Raw genomic sequence first — 16,210 nt, 5'->3', positions numbered from 1 at the left:
TTTTCAAACCCACTTGCTTTGCTATTCTCTGCTGTATAACAAGAAACCTACTGGGATTTTTCAAGGCTTTCCTTTTACCCACTGACATTTTCAACAGCTCAATAAAAGCTAAGCAAAATATGGAGGACCACAAGTGCCACAATGACAATACTTGAAAAGGTTAATTAAATGTTATTTAATTAAATGTAAAACATGTTAACAAATTCATGAAACACTTTGAAAGAAGTAACTGAATTCACAAATTGAATTAAGACTATAGAGCTTGATCAAACATTTCAAAGAGTCCGATTTTAATTTCCATCTCTCTGCTGCTTGTTCTTTGCCTATAAGCGATTTGTTTCAGTTCTTTATTTGGCCTCTCCATGACGTTGGGCCTTGCTGCTTAAACAAGGTAAAACAATACAAACTAGCCTTGAGACATGGAAGCCCTCTGACCTGGCATGTGTACATAAATGGAAAGAATTAGCAATAAAACACAATAAATGCCGTAATCCTGTGAAACCTGTACTCCCAATTCAATTTGTGAATCCAGTTGTTTATTTCCCTTTTGAATTGCACTGTCAAATAGATTTTGAAATGCCATTATTTATTCATGAATTCATGAAATTATTTTTAAATGTCAAAAATCTGCTTTGTTTTGTTCATTTTTATAATTTTTCCTTTTACTGCTCATGAAAATATGAAATAGTGAATAACTTTGTAATTTAATATTTTTTTATGGATTCATTTATGAAATAACTATTAATTTCATGACACTTGTGGTCCTCCATACAGCAGTTTCTCATTTCAGCTTTTATCTTTACAGTAAACGGTTTACTGCTTCTATGAGTAATTCACTGTCATCTGTTTGTATGACTTGAGCAAACCTGTCAATAGACACTATTACTGGTACAGATTGCCAAAGACTTATGAAACAGAAGAGAAATTCTGCTGGCTGTGATCGATAATCTTCGTCGATGCCTTTCTAAAGTTTAGCGTTTGGCAATATCGAAACAAGACAACAGAGCAAGTTTACAGTTGCACAAAATATCTGCAGCGAAAACTGAAAAGAAAGCCTTTTGTGCGCTGGTGTGATGGGAGAAGACAGAAAGACAGAGTGGGAAAGAGCAGAGGTGACAGCAAGTGAAGAGACAGAATACAGAAAGAGGAGAAGGAGGAAAGTATGAGTCATAGACACTCTCCAGCAGAAGCAAATTAAAAAAAACATAATCAATATTTGAGAGCAGGTTTGAGCCTCTGAGTGATGCTCTCCTCTCATCAGGACTCATACAGTACCTGTGCATCCAAAACAGATGTGGTGTGGACAATACTAGTGCTGAATGTGGTGATTCATTTAATGCAACTATGATTATAGAGATGTAACAGTTCAGATTAACCCCCCGGCCAAAGTGTACCCCGGGATAAACTCTGGTCTAGGTCAGTTTATACCCAGGGGGCTGAAGTAGTCTAGCCCACAATATACCTCTCCAGGCCAAAATATATCACATGTAAAAAAAAAAGGTTACATCACATATTTAGGCAAAAATACGAAGACATATTATACTGATGTAAGGACTGACTCAAGTCAGTCTTAATTTAAGTACAAATTAAAGATAATTCAAAGAGATATTATACTGAAATCTGTTATACAGAAACAAGTGAGATCAACACCAGCTAATGTGGATGCTCTTTCATAGCGTTTCCCTTACAGCATACATTTTTCTTAGTTTTCAAATCAGTTTCTCCTTTGATTTAAAAAATTTCAATTGTAATTAGCTCAAAGACATTCTAGTTATGGTCTTTCATAATTACTTGTTTGCTTGCTGAAAACTAAATAAACTAACAATTACGGGTTTAATAAGCTTAATTTTTGGTGTCAACAGGTATAAACTGGCAGTTTCTACCCGGGTATACTTCGGCTGGGGGGTTAATCTGACCTGTTACACCTGTGCTGATTGAAATGCAGGACAAACAGGATGAGAAACAGTTTCTACCCATAGTGCATCAGACTCCTGAACTCCAAACACCTGTCTACCTGAATGCACAGTGTCATTTTTAAAGGTTCAAATGCAGCTTATGTGCAATTTCCTGCCCATATTTATTCAATTTATTGGTTTTAATTTCATTTCCTTTACCTCCCACATTGTTTTTTTCTGGACTCCTTTGCATATATTGTTCTTTTTTAATATTGTCTCATTTTAAATGTACATTTGATTCTATTTTTTAATGTTGATAGTTCATTTCTTATTGCTTGTTGCAATGCACCGTCCAGTGGAAGCGATTTATATTTTCGTTATGCCCCCATGTATGATGACAATACAGCTATTCTATTCCATTGCGATTCCTATTATTGCCAGGATGTCATACTGTCAGGAACAGAATCCAGGTGAAAACCCATGTGTCTTCAACGTGTCAAAAATGCAGTCAGGGGAAAAAAAACTGCAAGAAAAAAAAATCCCCAAAATATGATTTCCTGTGATGACATTTACTGTCTACTCACCCCATTGTTTGGCCCCATGTGCTGCTCAGCAATCCCGAGGAAATTCTGCAGTGGAGTCTTTCCACCTGCTCAGACACACAGAGAGGAAACAGTTATCAAATCACAAACTGTCCTCTTAGTGCCATTTATCTCCAGTGCTGTTTTCCACCGTGTCAGTTTGCTCGGTGTTTCACTGATAACTTATTGCATTATATCAGGCTTTTATGATGCTCTTATCATCTAGTAAGAGCCGGCATGAAATGAACAAAGGCATAGTGAATCAACTAAATCCAATAAAAGTGAATTATGCTTTTAAGCAGCGAAGTACGAATAGTGCTACTCTAAAATATGGTCGGAATATCAAGCGATCTTACACCTGAACTCAATACAGGGACCGTAGTAGAACAATTGAAAAACTCGTCATCCTGAGAATATTTCTACTTTTCCTTCCTCCAGTAGTCTCCTTCTCAAATTGACCTTTTCTTGATCTGTAATTCACTTGCCTGGAGTACGGTAAAAACCGCAGCTCATTAAATCTTAGTCAGCTATCATGCTGTCATTTTTGTTCCTATAAACATTCAGTCCGCTGCCACATCTCCTATAAGACGATAATTTAATACATTACTACTTCAAGCTGGTTATGACAATGAAATATCAGCTTCATTATAGTGGGAAACAGATGCAACAGTAATCAGAAAAGTCAGAGTTGTCACACAAAACAGACGCTGGAAGCTAGTTTAAACCACAAGATGAAAAATCTCATTCGTATTCCAATGATTCCTTGGAACATGTTAAAAATTAAATATTAATATCAGACACATGCATACATATATAGAGTCATTTCTGAAACCTTGCATAAACACCCCATTTTGTTCTGGTAAATACCCTGGTTTGTTTCGTGGCAACACAAAGCTCATCTTCATTACATATTCCAAAATAACAAGTTTCTAACATCCCAGTTTGCCTTTCATTCATCCTGCTCGTCTGTCCCCACGATTAAACCCCCCTGTTGTTTCAGACCTGCTACTCCCACCTGTCTTGCCCTCGGTAGTCTCACCTGATCTCTCCCGCCAGCATCCACTTCCACAATCAGTCCCCTCAGCTCTTCTAAAACCAGTTCACATCTCACTGTTTGTCAGATTGTCTTTGTGCTCTCAGCCAGACCACCATGGTGTAATTTAGTCTGTTTGTTCTCGGCCTGATTTTTGACCCTGCCTGTATGCTGGACTCCGAGTCCGCCTGCTCCTTCTGCTTTGTCTGACTGCCTGATTCCTGGAACCTTGCAGGAAAATCTTTATTTTTAATTCAGTAAACTTTAATCTTGCGTGCCTGTTTTGTGTCCTGCTTTAGGACCTTTCGTTCTGACCAATGACAGCGCAAAGCCAAATGTACAAATTTGGGAAACAGCTAACTAAAATCCATTAAATCGAAGATTGACGCAAACCATTCCACTCAGTGTCTTACCTCTATCTATTTAGCTCCTTTCTGCAGTGTGTGGACACCAGCATCTACCGTCTGGCTCTTGTCAGACACAGTCACTTATCCATAGTGCATTTTGGGGAGCACTGATAATTACCTCCACAGCACCTGAATCTGCCAACCAGGTCTACCCATTTTGGTCAGCAGAGACTAATAATCTCTCTCCTATCTTGGGCTGCAGAACACCATCATTCTCATCACTCTGTCTGCTGGAATCATCACACAGGTAGAAAAAGGTTACTCATCTCACTATCGTCAAGAAAACAGTGCAGCAGAAGTGGAAGTCTATCATTACATATCAATCACTGGATTAACCCAAAGGCCACACACATCACCACGTCTCCTCTCCCCTCATCTCTCTTTCGTGTTTTTTCCCCCTATTTTTTACACAGTGTATATACACATATAGATCTACTACATGTACAAAAACAGAAAGAAGCTACACTAAACAAGACGACATGGTCATCAATATCCCCCGCCACGTGATGTCTATAAGGCTATAGCCAAAATAGGGATCAAGGGCCATAACTCTGTTAAATATTACCGCACAGGTCTCATTTTCGAACTTGACCAAAGTGTCCATGGTGTGAAGCTACACACTAAATTTCGTAATCCTAGCTGTAATAGTTTCCGAGAAAAGCTGTCCCCTTCATATAGGACGGACGGACGGACGGATGGACGGAGGATAAACCTATATCCCCCTTTTCCACTTCGTGGAGGCGGGGGATAATAAGCATCCCTCTCCTAATCCACATCTTAGTATCATTACATCAACTTTACTGTACACACTCACTCTCCATCTGACGTTTAAAATCACAATAATCCGTTTTCATTTCAAAATGCCAAGCTTCGGCGACATTTACACCAAGAATTCACACTACTTCAATGTTTTAGGACAATTAAACAAAGACTTGCTGACCCCACCAGAGATGCATTACAGTGCAGATGGGATGAAATGGAGATTTCTGACTGGGCCTCTCTGCTTTGTCATGCTCCCATTTTCCAGGAGAAAACAAAGACATCAGCCTTGACTACCTGTGATTAATTCAGCATGAATGGTGAATTACAGGCATCACTGGCCTTGTCGTCTCTGCTTACAGCTGTTGAGTAGTTAGGGGAATCTCTTGTCTTGCTTTTGGCAATTGTTCTCCCTCCGTAATATTTGCTACAACTAAGAAACTAATTCCCTGCTTTGTGTGTGCACTGAAGCCCGCAATGTGTCAGTGTGTTATCAGGCATATGGTTAGGGTCCTAGTGTGTGACTGTAGTAATTCCTGAAAGGCTGTATGTTGCTGCTGCTGTATATCCATGAAAATTCAGCAGATGAAGGTACAAAGATCCTTCCAGTATCAAATGTGTTGTTATGCTCAGAGGAGGTCTGACATTCATGTGAAGTAGGAAAAAGCAAAACACATTTTAGTGGATGGAGGCATCTCAATAATGAGAATTACTGAAATGAGCAGCAATTAAAGTCCAAAACAACTTCTGTGATTTTTACTACCTTAACCCTGTCGGTTTCCATTCGTTCTAACATACACAGAGAAACTAAACTGTTCTGAGTTTGATAAAAATGTTTCTGCTCATGTAGGATCCCATCATATCAAGAAAGTGAGCGGGAAACAAAATATTGAGCCAGTTAAGAGTCAGAGTGATAATTTGCTTTTGGAGTGCAAGGAAACGGCTTGTTAATGTGTGGTTTGGATCGTCAGATGGAGCTGTGGTTGTCTTTGCTAACCAGAAATTGAATTAGCAGGCCACTAAAAGCAGAGCAAAGGTCTATCATTAGGGTTAATGTCAGCGGCACTACAGGGGGGGTTTAATAAAGCATCCACATTTTGACCTTTAGTGAGCTAATCTGTCTACAGCTACTGTTTGACTCAAGATGCAGAGCGTACCTGTCTCTTTTAGGATATATATAGCACATTACGTTTTTTACAGCGTTAACAAAATGATGAAAAATAGCACAGGGGAAGAGCAAATGGAGTGAGTCACTCATTCACGAGTCAATGTAGCGCTTCCAAGAACACTTTCCCCCTGCCTGTTAGCGGAGAGCAGATAGGGACTGTGACCTGTGAGAGTGGAGCTCTCCATAGAGCGTGTGATGGCTGATCCTGGCTGACAGCGACAGTCCGAAGAGGGAAACCTGCTTAATCCTGTTTGATTTATGATCTGAACCAGAAAACGAGACGGAGCCACCGAGTGAACGTTACGGGCTGTGAGCCCGAGCCTCGGGGTGATCTCATCGAGTTCAGGTGAGAGGGATCACTCATCAGCGACTCCTTTATCAGACATGTCGCTGCACTTAGGCTGGAGGTTACAGTGGCACAGAGGTGATGATGGAGAAACTCGGCTGCTGCAGGTGTAGCAGCTGTAAATCAAGAACACCTGGATGGACAAAGGATGTGTGCAATGCTCATGTGGCACTGAGGTTGTCCAAATAAAGTGACTGACCTTTTGTCTTGTTCTTGTTCTGGTCTGACAGGTGGTCAGTTCTGGTCCTGGTGATCAGCTCAACATTGGATGCTGCATACACCTGAAAGAACAGACATTGGGATATAACAAACACATCATTTCTTTTCCTTTCTTTTGTTGTTGTCACTACCAGACCCTAAAACAGTGCAACGTGAATTTTGAGTACAATTACACCCCTGGTTGCTATAGTCCAATATCTGTACGGTCCACAGCAGGCTGCAGGCATTCCTCACTAGTGACCATAAAAATAACATAACAATGAAATATTGAGCAGGTTGCTGATCCACTGAAGTGAAATAAAGAACTTAAAAGCATCAAAGAGTCGAGGAGCTCAACAGGAGTTGTCTGTTGATGTTTTTAACTTTAAATCAATGATGCAGAAAATAGTTGACTTTGAGGCAGCAGTATTTTACTGTACAGCCTGTCTGAAGTGCTTTTAAAACCACCACTGACAGATGGTCCTGGGTGTCTGACACTCGTCTCCCATCGATCCCTCCAGGGGGTCGAGAAAACAAATGGGGTCAAGGTAACGCATGCGTCGTTTTTTAGACTTAATTTGAATGGCCATCTGGTCGTACGTATGCCCTCATGAATCATCTTCATCTGAGGGTAAAGAATTCATACTTGCTTGTTAGAAAAAACGCATCAAATAACTGATTCATTCTGGAAATTAAACACTTCAAAGTCAAGCGGACTTTCAGGAAATATCAAACTGATTTCTGGACAGTGTGAGCGATCAGTGAGCTGTCTGAGCAGCTGCTGCTCTACCTTGGCTTCATATCCATTCACCGTCTCCGTCTTCTCGCTCCTCCAGCCCAGGATGCCCGTCTTATTCCTGCGATAAAGACACAACGCATCCCAGATGAGCTCCCCTGTGGTCTCAACACTCTACCGCTCATTATTTAGTCATTTTCAAGTACCAGACATGTACCTGACACAAAATCATAAACAGAGTACACTGGAGAGCAGAATCAAGCATCTCCCCAGAGATTGCAAGTCACCAGACCTGTTGCTTCTCTGTAATAGACAGTCTGCAAACATTGCTCCCATTGTCCTTGTTTGTCTTCAGAGAAGATCAGCAGTTCAGTGTGCAATTAGGAAACCTGCCCAGAAGCTAGTGAGGCATATCTTGTCTTTATCATCTGTTCACATCACCAAACTCCTGGCAGACTAAGACTTTTCAAGGATGTTTACTGTACTCCCTTCATATTAGCACATATGTATTTGAAGTAAAAATGAAACAACATTGGATATTTTTAGGTCTAAAAAATTTGAAAGGAAGGTTCTGGGGATGTTTTTGCTCTAAGGACGGCAATGTCACCACTAACTGAACTGATTAATATGAAATCTGACACCGGCATTCAAATTCCCCTCGTGATGAACTGCAATAACCATCACAACATTTATTCTGTCCTTCACTTAGGTTTAAAGGCCAAATCTGCACCGCTAATGACATTCCCACAAGCCAGAGTTGCCTTTTGCTAATTAGGAAATACGAGCATGTTAACACACTAGACTATAGGGGCGAATATGGCAAACAGTATAGCTGCATATAAGCATATCGTTACCCTAATAGCGTATTTGCCTAAGTCATGTTTTGGCCTTCATGACTTGGGCAACTATGCTATTAGGCTAACGATATAAGTAATGTCATTGTGAGCGTGACAGCCTGCTGACATTAGAGCTTAGCTGGAAGCCCTGCTGTGTTTAAGCACAACCTCTCACTGTCTGAATTTTAAAGTTATATTAATGAGGGTTCAGTAAATTTTGTACTTGTAAGCCCAGCCCTCAAAGAGCAAAACTGCAGTGCTGTAGTTTTTGTGCAAGGCTGCGTGAAGACGTATTAGCTCCAGAGGTGGATGTCCTGCCTGGGATGCTTGACAAAGTGGTTTGCTCTGGCATCATAAATAGATTATTGGCATGTAGACAGGAGTGCTGACCAGGGAAAATGCACAGAGGTGACACCGAGGTACAAGTCTGACAGGGAGATGATTACCCTCTCAGCCACCACCTTCTCACAGTCGTTCTTCTCTCCATCTTCTTCCCCGCTCACTTTAAATCTGTTAGCATTCACTTCCAGTCTCTGCGTCTCTTTTTATGATTCAGGTATCTATCACCGCGTCTCCAGCAGCACATTTTTCTCCTTTCTCGACCCCTGCCTCCCAAACTGTCAACTCCCCCTCTTCTGGCTTGCATATTATGCTTTTTTTCCCCATTTTCTTGTGTCACATTCATCTTTCTTTCTGTTTATCGCTGCACGTCTTCGCTATTCCATTCATTTATCCCCTTTTTTCCATTCTTCTACATCTCTTCCACCATGCTCTCTTTTTTACCCTTCTTTCATCCTTCTCTTTACCATTTTCTGCCCTCCATCCTTCATTGTCCAAAAGTTCTCCTGTTCTATCATCCTTCTCTCTTCCTCTCTGTCACATCAGTCTTATCTCTCCACCTGACCAGAATAAGATGAGTTTTGTCCTCTATGTCCCTGCTGGGTCCACTTCTCCCTCCTCTATCTCCTACTTTCCACTTTTTTCCTCTGTCTCCGTATCACTTGCAGTCACCCTATGTCCTGTCTGCCTCCACCATGTCTTAGGATCTGCTTTCTGCCGCCTCATCTCCATGTTCACTGGTGCATTTTACGGCTCCAAACTTCCATTAACATCCATCCTTGGCGATCCCATCATAAGTGAGCAGCTTTAAGCACAGTTGTGGGCATTTTTAGATCCGCATTCGGAGGTAGTCTGGGTCACACATTCTTTTAGCAATGTGAACACGAATGTCTCCTGATTTTGCACATTAAAGGACCACCAGTGCAACTGTTCTCTGCACACCAAGGGCAACAAAAAGTGCAATAAGAACAACCAAAAAAGAAAGTCATTTTTGATATCTTCTTTGACTTTTTGGCAGTCTAGGCAAGGGAAGTGCAATCTTCATCTTCTTCTTCTTTTCTGTACCACCGGTTAAATAGAACAATTCTTTTCGTTTTTCTAAGTGTCTGTTTGCATACAGAACAGTGAATTTTGTTTGAGATCAGAAAACAAGCAGTCATTTGAGACGCATGTGGAGACGCACTTCAGTGGCAGGTGCGAACTGACGTTCATTCGAGCTGAGCGCTGTCCTCCAGTGATCGAATTAGCCCAGATGCATGTTAATGCCAGGTGTGAACAGGCCCTTATTTGAAGTGGCCTGAGCATGAGTCACACATCCTGAGGCTAATTTGTCTCTCCACATCAAGCTTATTCCTGTCACTTTTTTGGGACATTTTTGCCCTTTGAGTTCATGTAAGACACAAGAGAGCAAGAATGACCTACTTATGGTTTGATTAAAAAGCAATCAACAGGATTTGAGAACTAACTGAACAGCTGATGCATTTTTATTACAGCATTATGTAGATTCAGTATGTCAGTAATAATCAGTGTTCAACGAACTCTAACAACTAGGTGAACGTGATTTTTGTCTCCACTTCCTTCCACTGCTGCTGCGTCTGTTTGTTTTCCTGCATTTTGTGAAATGCACTCTGACAGCCACCAGAGAACATGCCTTAACTTCTTCAACTTGGCTGTGGGCTGCAGTGTAGGAGACAGCAACAGAGAAACACTGACAGAAAATCAGCCCTAACAACAAAAGAGTGATTTTCTCTGCTCAGAAAAAAAAAAAACAGCACACAAGGAGAACATGTTCTGTGGCTACTGTTGTTAGAAAAAAAAAAAGATATTTCTGATTGTTCTATGAGTGATTTCTCCATCTATGATTGCTGAACATTAAGGCAAGCTGTCTTGTAGTTTTATCCCTATCAAAAAGAAGTACCTAGGGTGTATAAAAACCTGTAATTTATCATCCTGTACATTTATATTCTCTGTACATCAGCACTGCGTCTGACCTCTCGAAGGCGATGTTGCGGGTGTCCAGCTGAGTGGTCACCACCGGGGCAGACAGCCTGGCTGCTACCTGCTCATCGTTGGGTTGCATCGCCCCCAGCAGACCCAACCCGGTGGCGTTGCTGCTGCAGGCGCCGCCATTCTTTCTGCCAGGTGAGAGTGCCGTAAGGGACGAGACGCACAAGGTCTCACAGAACACCAGCTGTCTGTCATGGTCGACCTCCATCACCTCTGCGCTGGAGTCTGAGAGGACGAGAATGACGAGAGAAAAATTAGAGCAGTTTTAGTGAGGATGGTAATGGCAAGAGAGCACACATCCTCGAAGCTGCAAGACACAAACGATGAAACGTACACGTAAAGGGAAGTCTAAGAGACGAGGACTGATGTCGAGAGACTGCAGATGTTGTTGCAAATGGAAAAGGAAAGAGCAAATTAAACACCCAGGCAGGTCAGATACAAAGAAACACTGCGAGGGAGAACATTATGCAGAGACTCAAAAAAGTCCAACGGAAAGGTCAAAGGAGGAGGAAGAATTTAAAGTGGAGAGAGGAAAAAGGATAAAAATAAAAGAAGAACTGGGTAAAGTAGTGCAGGGAGGAGGAAAGAAAGAGCTGTGCAATCAGGCTAGAAAGAAAGGAACTGTGTGTGTGAGAGAGAGGGGATCATATTCGAAAGGTGCAGCCACACCTGCACCAGTTTCTCTGAATATTTGCTTCATCTCATATTCATTCCAAGTGAAGCTCCTGTGACTGCTAAATACAGTGCTGTCTTCATGCACCTGATGTCCCAGTAGGGGAGTTTGGAAGGACAAAAGGTATTGAGGGAGAAGAAGACAAACTACTGCAAATCTGGGCTCATATCTTAAAGGAAAAGTTCAACATTTTGATAAATACACTGACGGACTTTCTTACAGAGCCTTATGTGAGAAAATAAATCATGTCGGAAAGGTAAATATGAAATCACTTGGTTAGCTTAGCTTAGCACAAAGACTGGAAACAGAGGGAAACAGCTACTCTGGCTCTGTCCAAGGTAATAAAATCTGCCTAAGTGCTAGATAACTTTTTAAAAATCTACAGAAAACCAGAAGTGGGAGAATGTCAGAGTTGTGGTTTTATGAGGGATCATCTCTTGGTTAGATTCAGTCACTCTCTAATACTGTAATCTATATTTCTCACCAAGAGAACAAATAAAAATACTTGCCAAAATGTGCTTTTTGGTCTCACATCTCACAGTTTCCTGAATCTTGACACAGCACACATACCTCCCACAGAGTGAGGCTAGAGTCTGAGCGCTCACCTTGCCCCTTGAAAATGAAGCTCCGGTTTCCTCTCTGCCAGGTCATCTGTTCAAATCCCGTCAGAGTGGTGTCAACGCGAAGACACTGACCACTCTTCCAAACTCTGTAGGTGTCACTGGGGCAGATACGAGACACCAGGGGCACTAAGGGCAAACACAGACACACTTTGTCTCAAACATGCCGTTTCTAATTAACATGTACACGGATGAATGCAACAGGTCTCAGTTTTCCTTCTGGGCTTTTCAGTTTGGCACTGATATATTGTTTCTAATACAGCTAAAAGCACCAAAGACAAAGCAATTTACACAACAGAAGCATCACTGTTCAGTACAACAGAAAGGAAACAGACGTCTTCAGGGCCCAGAGGACGGTGATAACACAATTAATTCTGAGTGGTTAGTACTGGCCTGCTTTACCGACTCCAAGGACACATAAACAGCACTCACCCCAGCTGGTAAACTCCCATTTCATCTCCACATAGAAGTCTTGGGCCTGGACAGAAAGAGTAGGAGGGAGATGGAGAGAGAGGAAGACAAATTAGAAGGGAACGGGCATTGATAAAGAGGAAGACAGAGAGCGAATTGGGGAGATAGAGAGTGATGGAGTCAAAGATAAATAGACAAAGAGAGTAGAATAGCAATGCGGAGGAAAAGAAAAAGTGGGAGAGCGAACAAATGCAATGAGGCTGCCTCATTGTCTGTGCCAAAGATGAGGGGGACTGGCAGAGAGAAGTGGTGTATGTGAGTGTGTGTGTGTGTGGGGGGGGTTAATAATAGAACTGATGGATGGAGGGACGGAGAGGACAATCATGTGGGTCAGAGCAGCCGCAGATGAAGAACAACGTGATGTGTGTAATGCTCGCAAGTGGACGTGCGCTCGAGTACCAGAGCTCTTTCAAAGTGTGAGGGTGTTGTGTCTACCATGTGAGTAAAGTGTGTTCACGATTTTATGTGTGTGTGTGTGTGTGTGCTGGGGGGCCAGCTGGAGCAGATATACAGGCAGACAGGCTGTGTGAAGGTAGCTCTCTGCATCTTTGCCACTGTTCTCTGCAACACGATCTGCTGCAGGGTTCTAACTGTCAACCTCCTCAGCTGCTCCACCACTGCTGTTGTGCCTTTAACTCTCATGTTGTCCTGCAGGTTAAATTGACCCATTTTAAAGTTTGAAAATTTGGGGAAAAAAATACACATTTTCACTGTGAAACTTTTGATGTCCACATTTTCAACATTTTTGGGAATTTTTTGAACATTTTTTGCTGGAAAAAAGAAACATAAAAAAAAAGTTTCTCAACCAAATCAGCCAAATCAAGCAAAATCCAGCAAATTTCCCTGGATTTGGGTTAATGTTTTTGTGAGTGTTCTTAAAGAATACATCAGAAGTTTTATTGATATATATGTAGCCACTTTTGTTTTTTTTAAAGATTTTTTTGGAACACTTTTACTCATTTTTCGAAAATATTTACAAGAAATGTCTTGCCAAATTTGGGGATTTTTTTAAATAAAACTTTGAAGGGAAATTTTTAAGGACTTATTGGAATTTTCTTCATGAAGGTTGTGCACATTTTCAGAATTATTATTATTTTTTTCAGACCAGGAAACAATATTTTTTGGTGCCCATAAATGAAGACAACAGGAGGGTTAAGAACGGCAATCCTCACCCCTTGAGGGAGTAGCGATGACTCAGATGACTCAAATTACCCAGACACAGACAGTTTTCCAACACACAGACATATCCTCTGAGTGTATTTCCCTTGTTAGATAGTAAACAAAGTTATTAATATCTTCAAAAGGAATATGTTATCCTAAAACAAAGATGTAAATATTAAAAAGATTCATCTACATTTCAAATGAAGCCATGTCTCCACAGAGCCGCCCTTGATATGTGTTTGTAGTTTGTCATGTATGTAGCGTACACACTTGTTTGTGTATGTGTTGTTCAGTGGTCACTGGAGATCTTTTTCCGTGTGTGTGTGTGTGTGTGTGTTTGTGTGAAATCCCACTTGGCGCAGTTGCTCCAGCAGGACGGGGATGCCCGCCAGTCTCTTGGCAGTTCTCTGGTAGTCACGGTAACGAAGCACGAGACGCACCAGCTCCGGATCTCTGGTACTCACCGCCTCTTGAAGAACTGAGAGACAGCGAGAGAGAGACGGAGAGAGTACAACAGAGCCAATCGCTCAGGCCTCATCTAAAATTTATGCACATGAGCAATTTAAGGGGTCAGCGAAGAACTGCCGAAACTGAAGTAGGCCAAAGGAAAAGCTGGTACGACCAATTACTGCAGCTCGCTCGTCATTCATCAGACCGCCGCTTTGCTGTTAATCTTACAAGCTGTGCAACACTTGAATGATTAGAGAACAAAAGTTCCATGAGGAGCAACCAAAGAGGATTTCTGAACTTAATACTCTGCAACAGAACATCCGTGACAAGAACAAAGATTTTGCTTTATTGCACTTAATCCATCACCATCAAGACAAAAAAAGCCTGAAGTCATGTGCCACAAGTAAAGAGGGAGCTGCCAGCAAAAACAAACAACTTCAAAATAATGGGTGTAAAACGGGTGAATATCACTCCAAATTCAAAAAAATAATTGATTTCACACTCCATTATCCTTTCATCGCCAGATCACCACATGACATTTGTACAGTGCCAGTATAGAGACGTCTGGCTGGAATCACTGTGAAAGCATGGCGTGAGGTACTGTATTTTCCAAACAGTTATTAAAAGGACACAGCTGAGGAAAAAACCCTCATCCCTATGTAAAATCAAAGTAAGAATTGCAAGCTTCTGTACAAATATAGTGTACAATAAATGAAACATTATATATAATTAGTCTTCATATTGTAACCAAAAAAATCCTAAATTTGTGATTGTGTTTTTTACTGAATACTGAAGCTCTTCTGGTCCACAAACATGCAGAATGTTCCACATTTTCTGAAGAAATTTTGGATAATAAATTCAAACGTGTCACAGTGTTGACAAAGAAGGACTCATTAACATAAACGGCAATTCAAATTTTTGTCAAAGGTGTTTTTGAATTGACAATTAGATCGTTAGCTTGAATGTGAGTCCGCTGTGGCTCAAAGGAACAAAGAACTTGGCAACATCAACATGCTTAGTGCACAACTGTGCACATTCAGCAGCTGATGAGAAAAGCCAACTGGCTTGCAGCACAATCATAATTGCTTATTGGCTACACAACCCGCAGATTGACATGCCCACATTGATAAGAATTAAGTGGTGGAGGCTTTATTTTCTCTTTTCTTTGCCTGTCCCCACTTGTGGTAGTTTTTCACTTTTAGATTGATGCACCTTAAGGAACTAATATTAAAAGATGAACCAATAAGCCCAAAGCACAAAGTCCCAAATGCCAACAGTGGGACAGGAACTCGTTATTTGCTGCTTTTTATTGCTTATGCATAGAAAACAGCAGTTACTGATTTGGTCCTTGGTATAGTTAAGACTTATGTGATTTTTTGCTTTAGAATATTTTACAATTAAAAGAGTTGCCTGTAAATATGCCCTCTTTTATTTACAGAGATCAAAGAATTATGTTATATATAGGAGTATACTGAAGAAAGGCAACGAGTGATGGTGAGAATTACCAGATTTTACGCCTCATGAGAAAGAGTGGTGCTATTCTACCTAAAAGTTTTTGCTTGTTTGCCTTCTTTTTTTTTATTTTTTTTTTTACTTTTTTGGCTTTATTGATCATGCTCTTTTGAAACCAGATGTAGAAAGCTGGGGGTGGATCTGACTGAGAACTTAAGGACAGTATGCATGGCCAGATGGTGACAATCTATCAATCAGAGGGGGGTCCTTGCGTGAAATATACTCTGCTTTATTGTCTATTTTACTCTGAAAGGGACCAAAATTTACAAAGTGAACATCATGATGCACTAAAGGAGACTTAAAACTAACAATTGAGGCCATGACCTCTATATGACGATATTTACTGAGGTCACAAATTAAGATAGGGTTGTTTATCATAGACTTCTTTGTGCAATCAGAGGCTCCTGTTGGCTGTTCGAAAGACTGGCGCCATAAGAGGACATTGACTTTTTAGATCCAGAGGCTTTGTCCTACAGCTTTTACATTCATTTGCATGTACAAATACCATTAGATGCGCCATAAAGAGAAAATTATACATGAAAATATGCTCACATTTTTATTGTGCAACATATTCCCGCTCCCATGTACCGTGCAATATACAGCCTGTGTTTACTGTACATTGTGCATGTTACCACAGATATACTCCTCTACACAACACACACTCACCGGTCCATCCATTACGGTTCTCCTTGCTAACGTCAGCTCCGTGCTGCAGCAGGACTCTGGCACAGTCCAGGTAGCCTAGCGTGACGGCCAGGTGGAGAGGAGTCCGACCACGAGGGTCCAGAGACTCTAAATCAGTCTGGAAGGGAAACAAAAGAGGAGGAAAAAAAGAGGACAGAATTTTTGAAACCAGCAGTCATGGAGAGCAGGGTGTGGACTGTCGAGTAAAATGAAGTGGGATGAGGGGAAATTGAGGTTAATTGTGTATCATTGCTGTGCTCTTTTAGCTCAGACAGGAGGGGAGGAACAGAAAAATATAATAATGATACAAATGTGCCAGTGACGAGAGAAAGAT

The 16,210-nt window shown here is 41.2% G+C and overlaps 1 protein-coding gene across 2 annotated transcripts in view; it reads right to left on the bottom strand.

The window, feature by feature from the left end:
- ankrd13b (ankyrin repeat domain 13B) overlaps positions 1-16,210 on the bottom strand; it is a 58,110-nt gene that overhangs the window by 16,805 nt on the left and 25,095 nt on the right. For both annotated transcript variants that reach the window (XM_051957900.1, XM_022207890.2), the window contains 8 exons: positions 15,859-15,994; positions 13,584-13,708; positions 12,031-12,076; positions 11,584-11,727; positions 10,290-10,530; positions 7,178-7,244; positions 6,389-6,470; positions 2,480-2,544 (listed from right to left, as the gene is read on the bottom strand). In XM_051957900.1, coding sequence (XP_051813860.1) covers positions 2,480-2,544; positions 6,389-6,470; positions 7,178-7,244; positions 10,290-10,530; positions 11,584-11,727; positions 12,031-12,076; positions 13,584-13,708; positions 15,859-15,994 — 906 coding nt within the window. The remainder of the gene's footprint in view (positions 1-2,479; positions 2,545-6,388; positions 6,471-7,177; positions 7,245-10,289; positions 10,531-11,583; positions 11,728-12,030; positions 12,077-13,583; positions 13,709-15,858; positions 15,995-16,210) is intronic.

Source organism: Acanthochromis polyacanthus, chromosome 13, assembly GCF_021347895.1.
Source record: "Acanthochromis polyacanthus isolate Apoly-LR-REF ecotype Palm Island chromosome 13, KAUST_Apoly_ChrSc, whole genome shotgun sequence".
In the NCBI taxonomy this organism is placed as follows: domain Eukaryota; kingdom Metazoa; phylum Chordata; class Actinopteri; family Pomacentridae; genus Acanthochromis; species Acanthochromis polyacanthus.
Note: the sequence above shows the minus strand (reverse complement) of the source record. Positions and strands in the feature narration are given on the sequence as shown.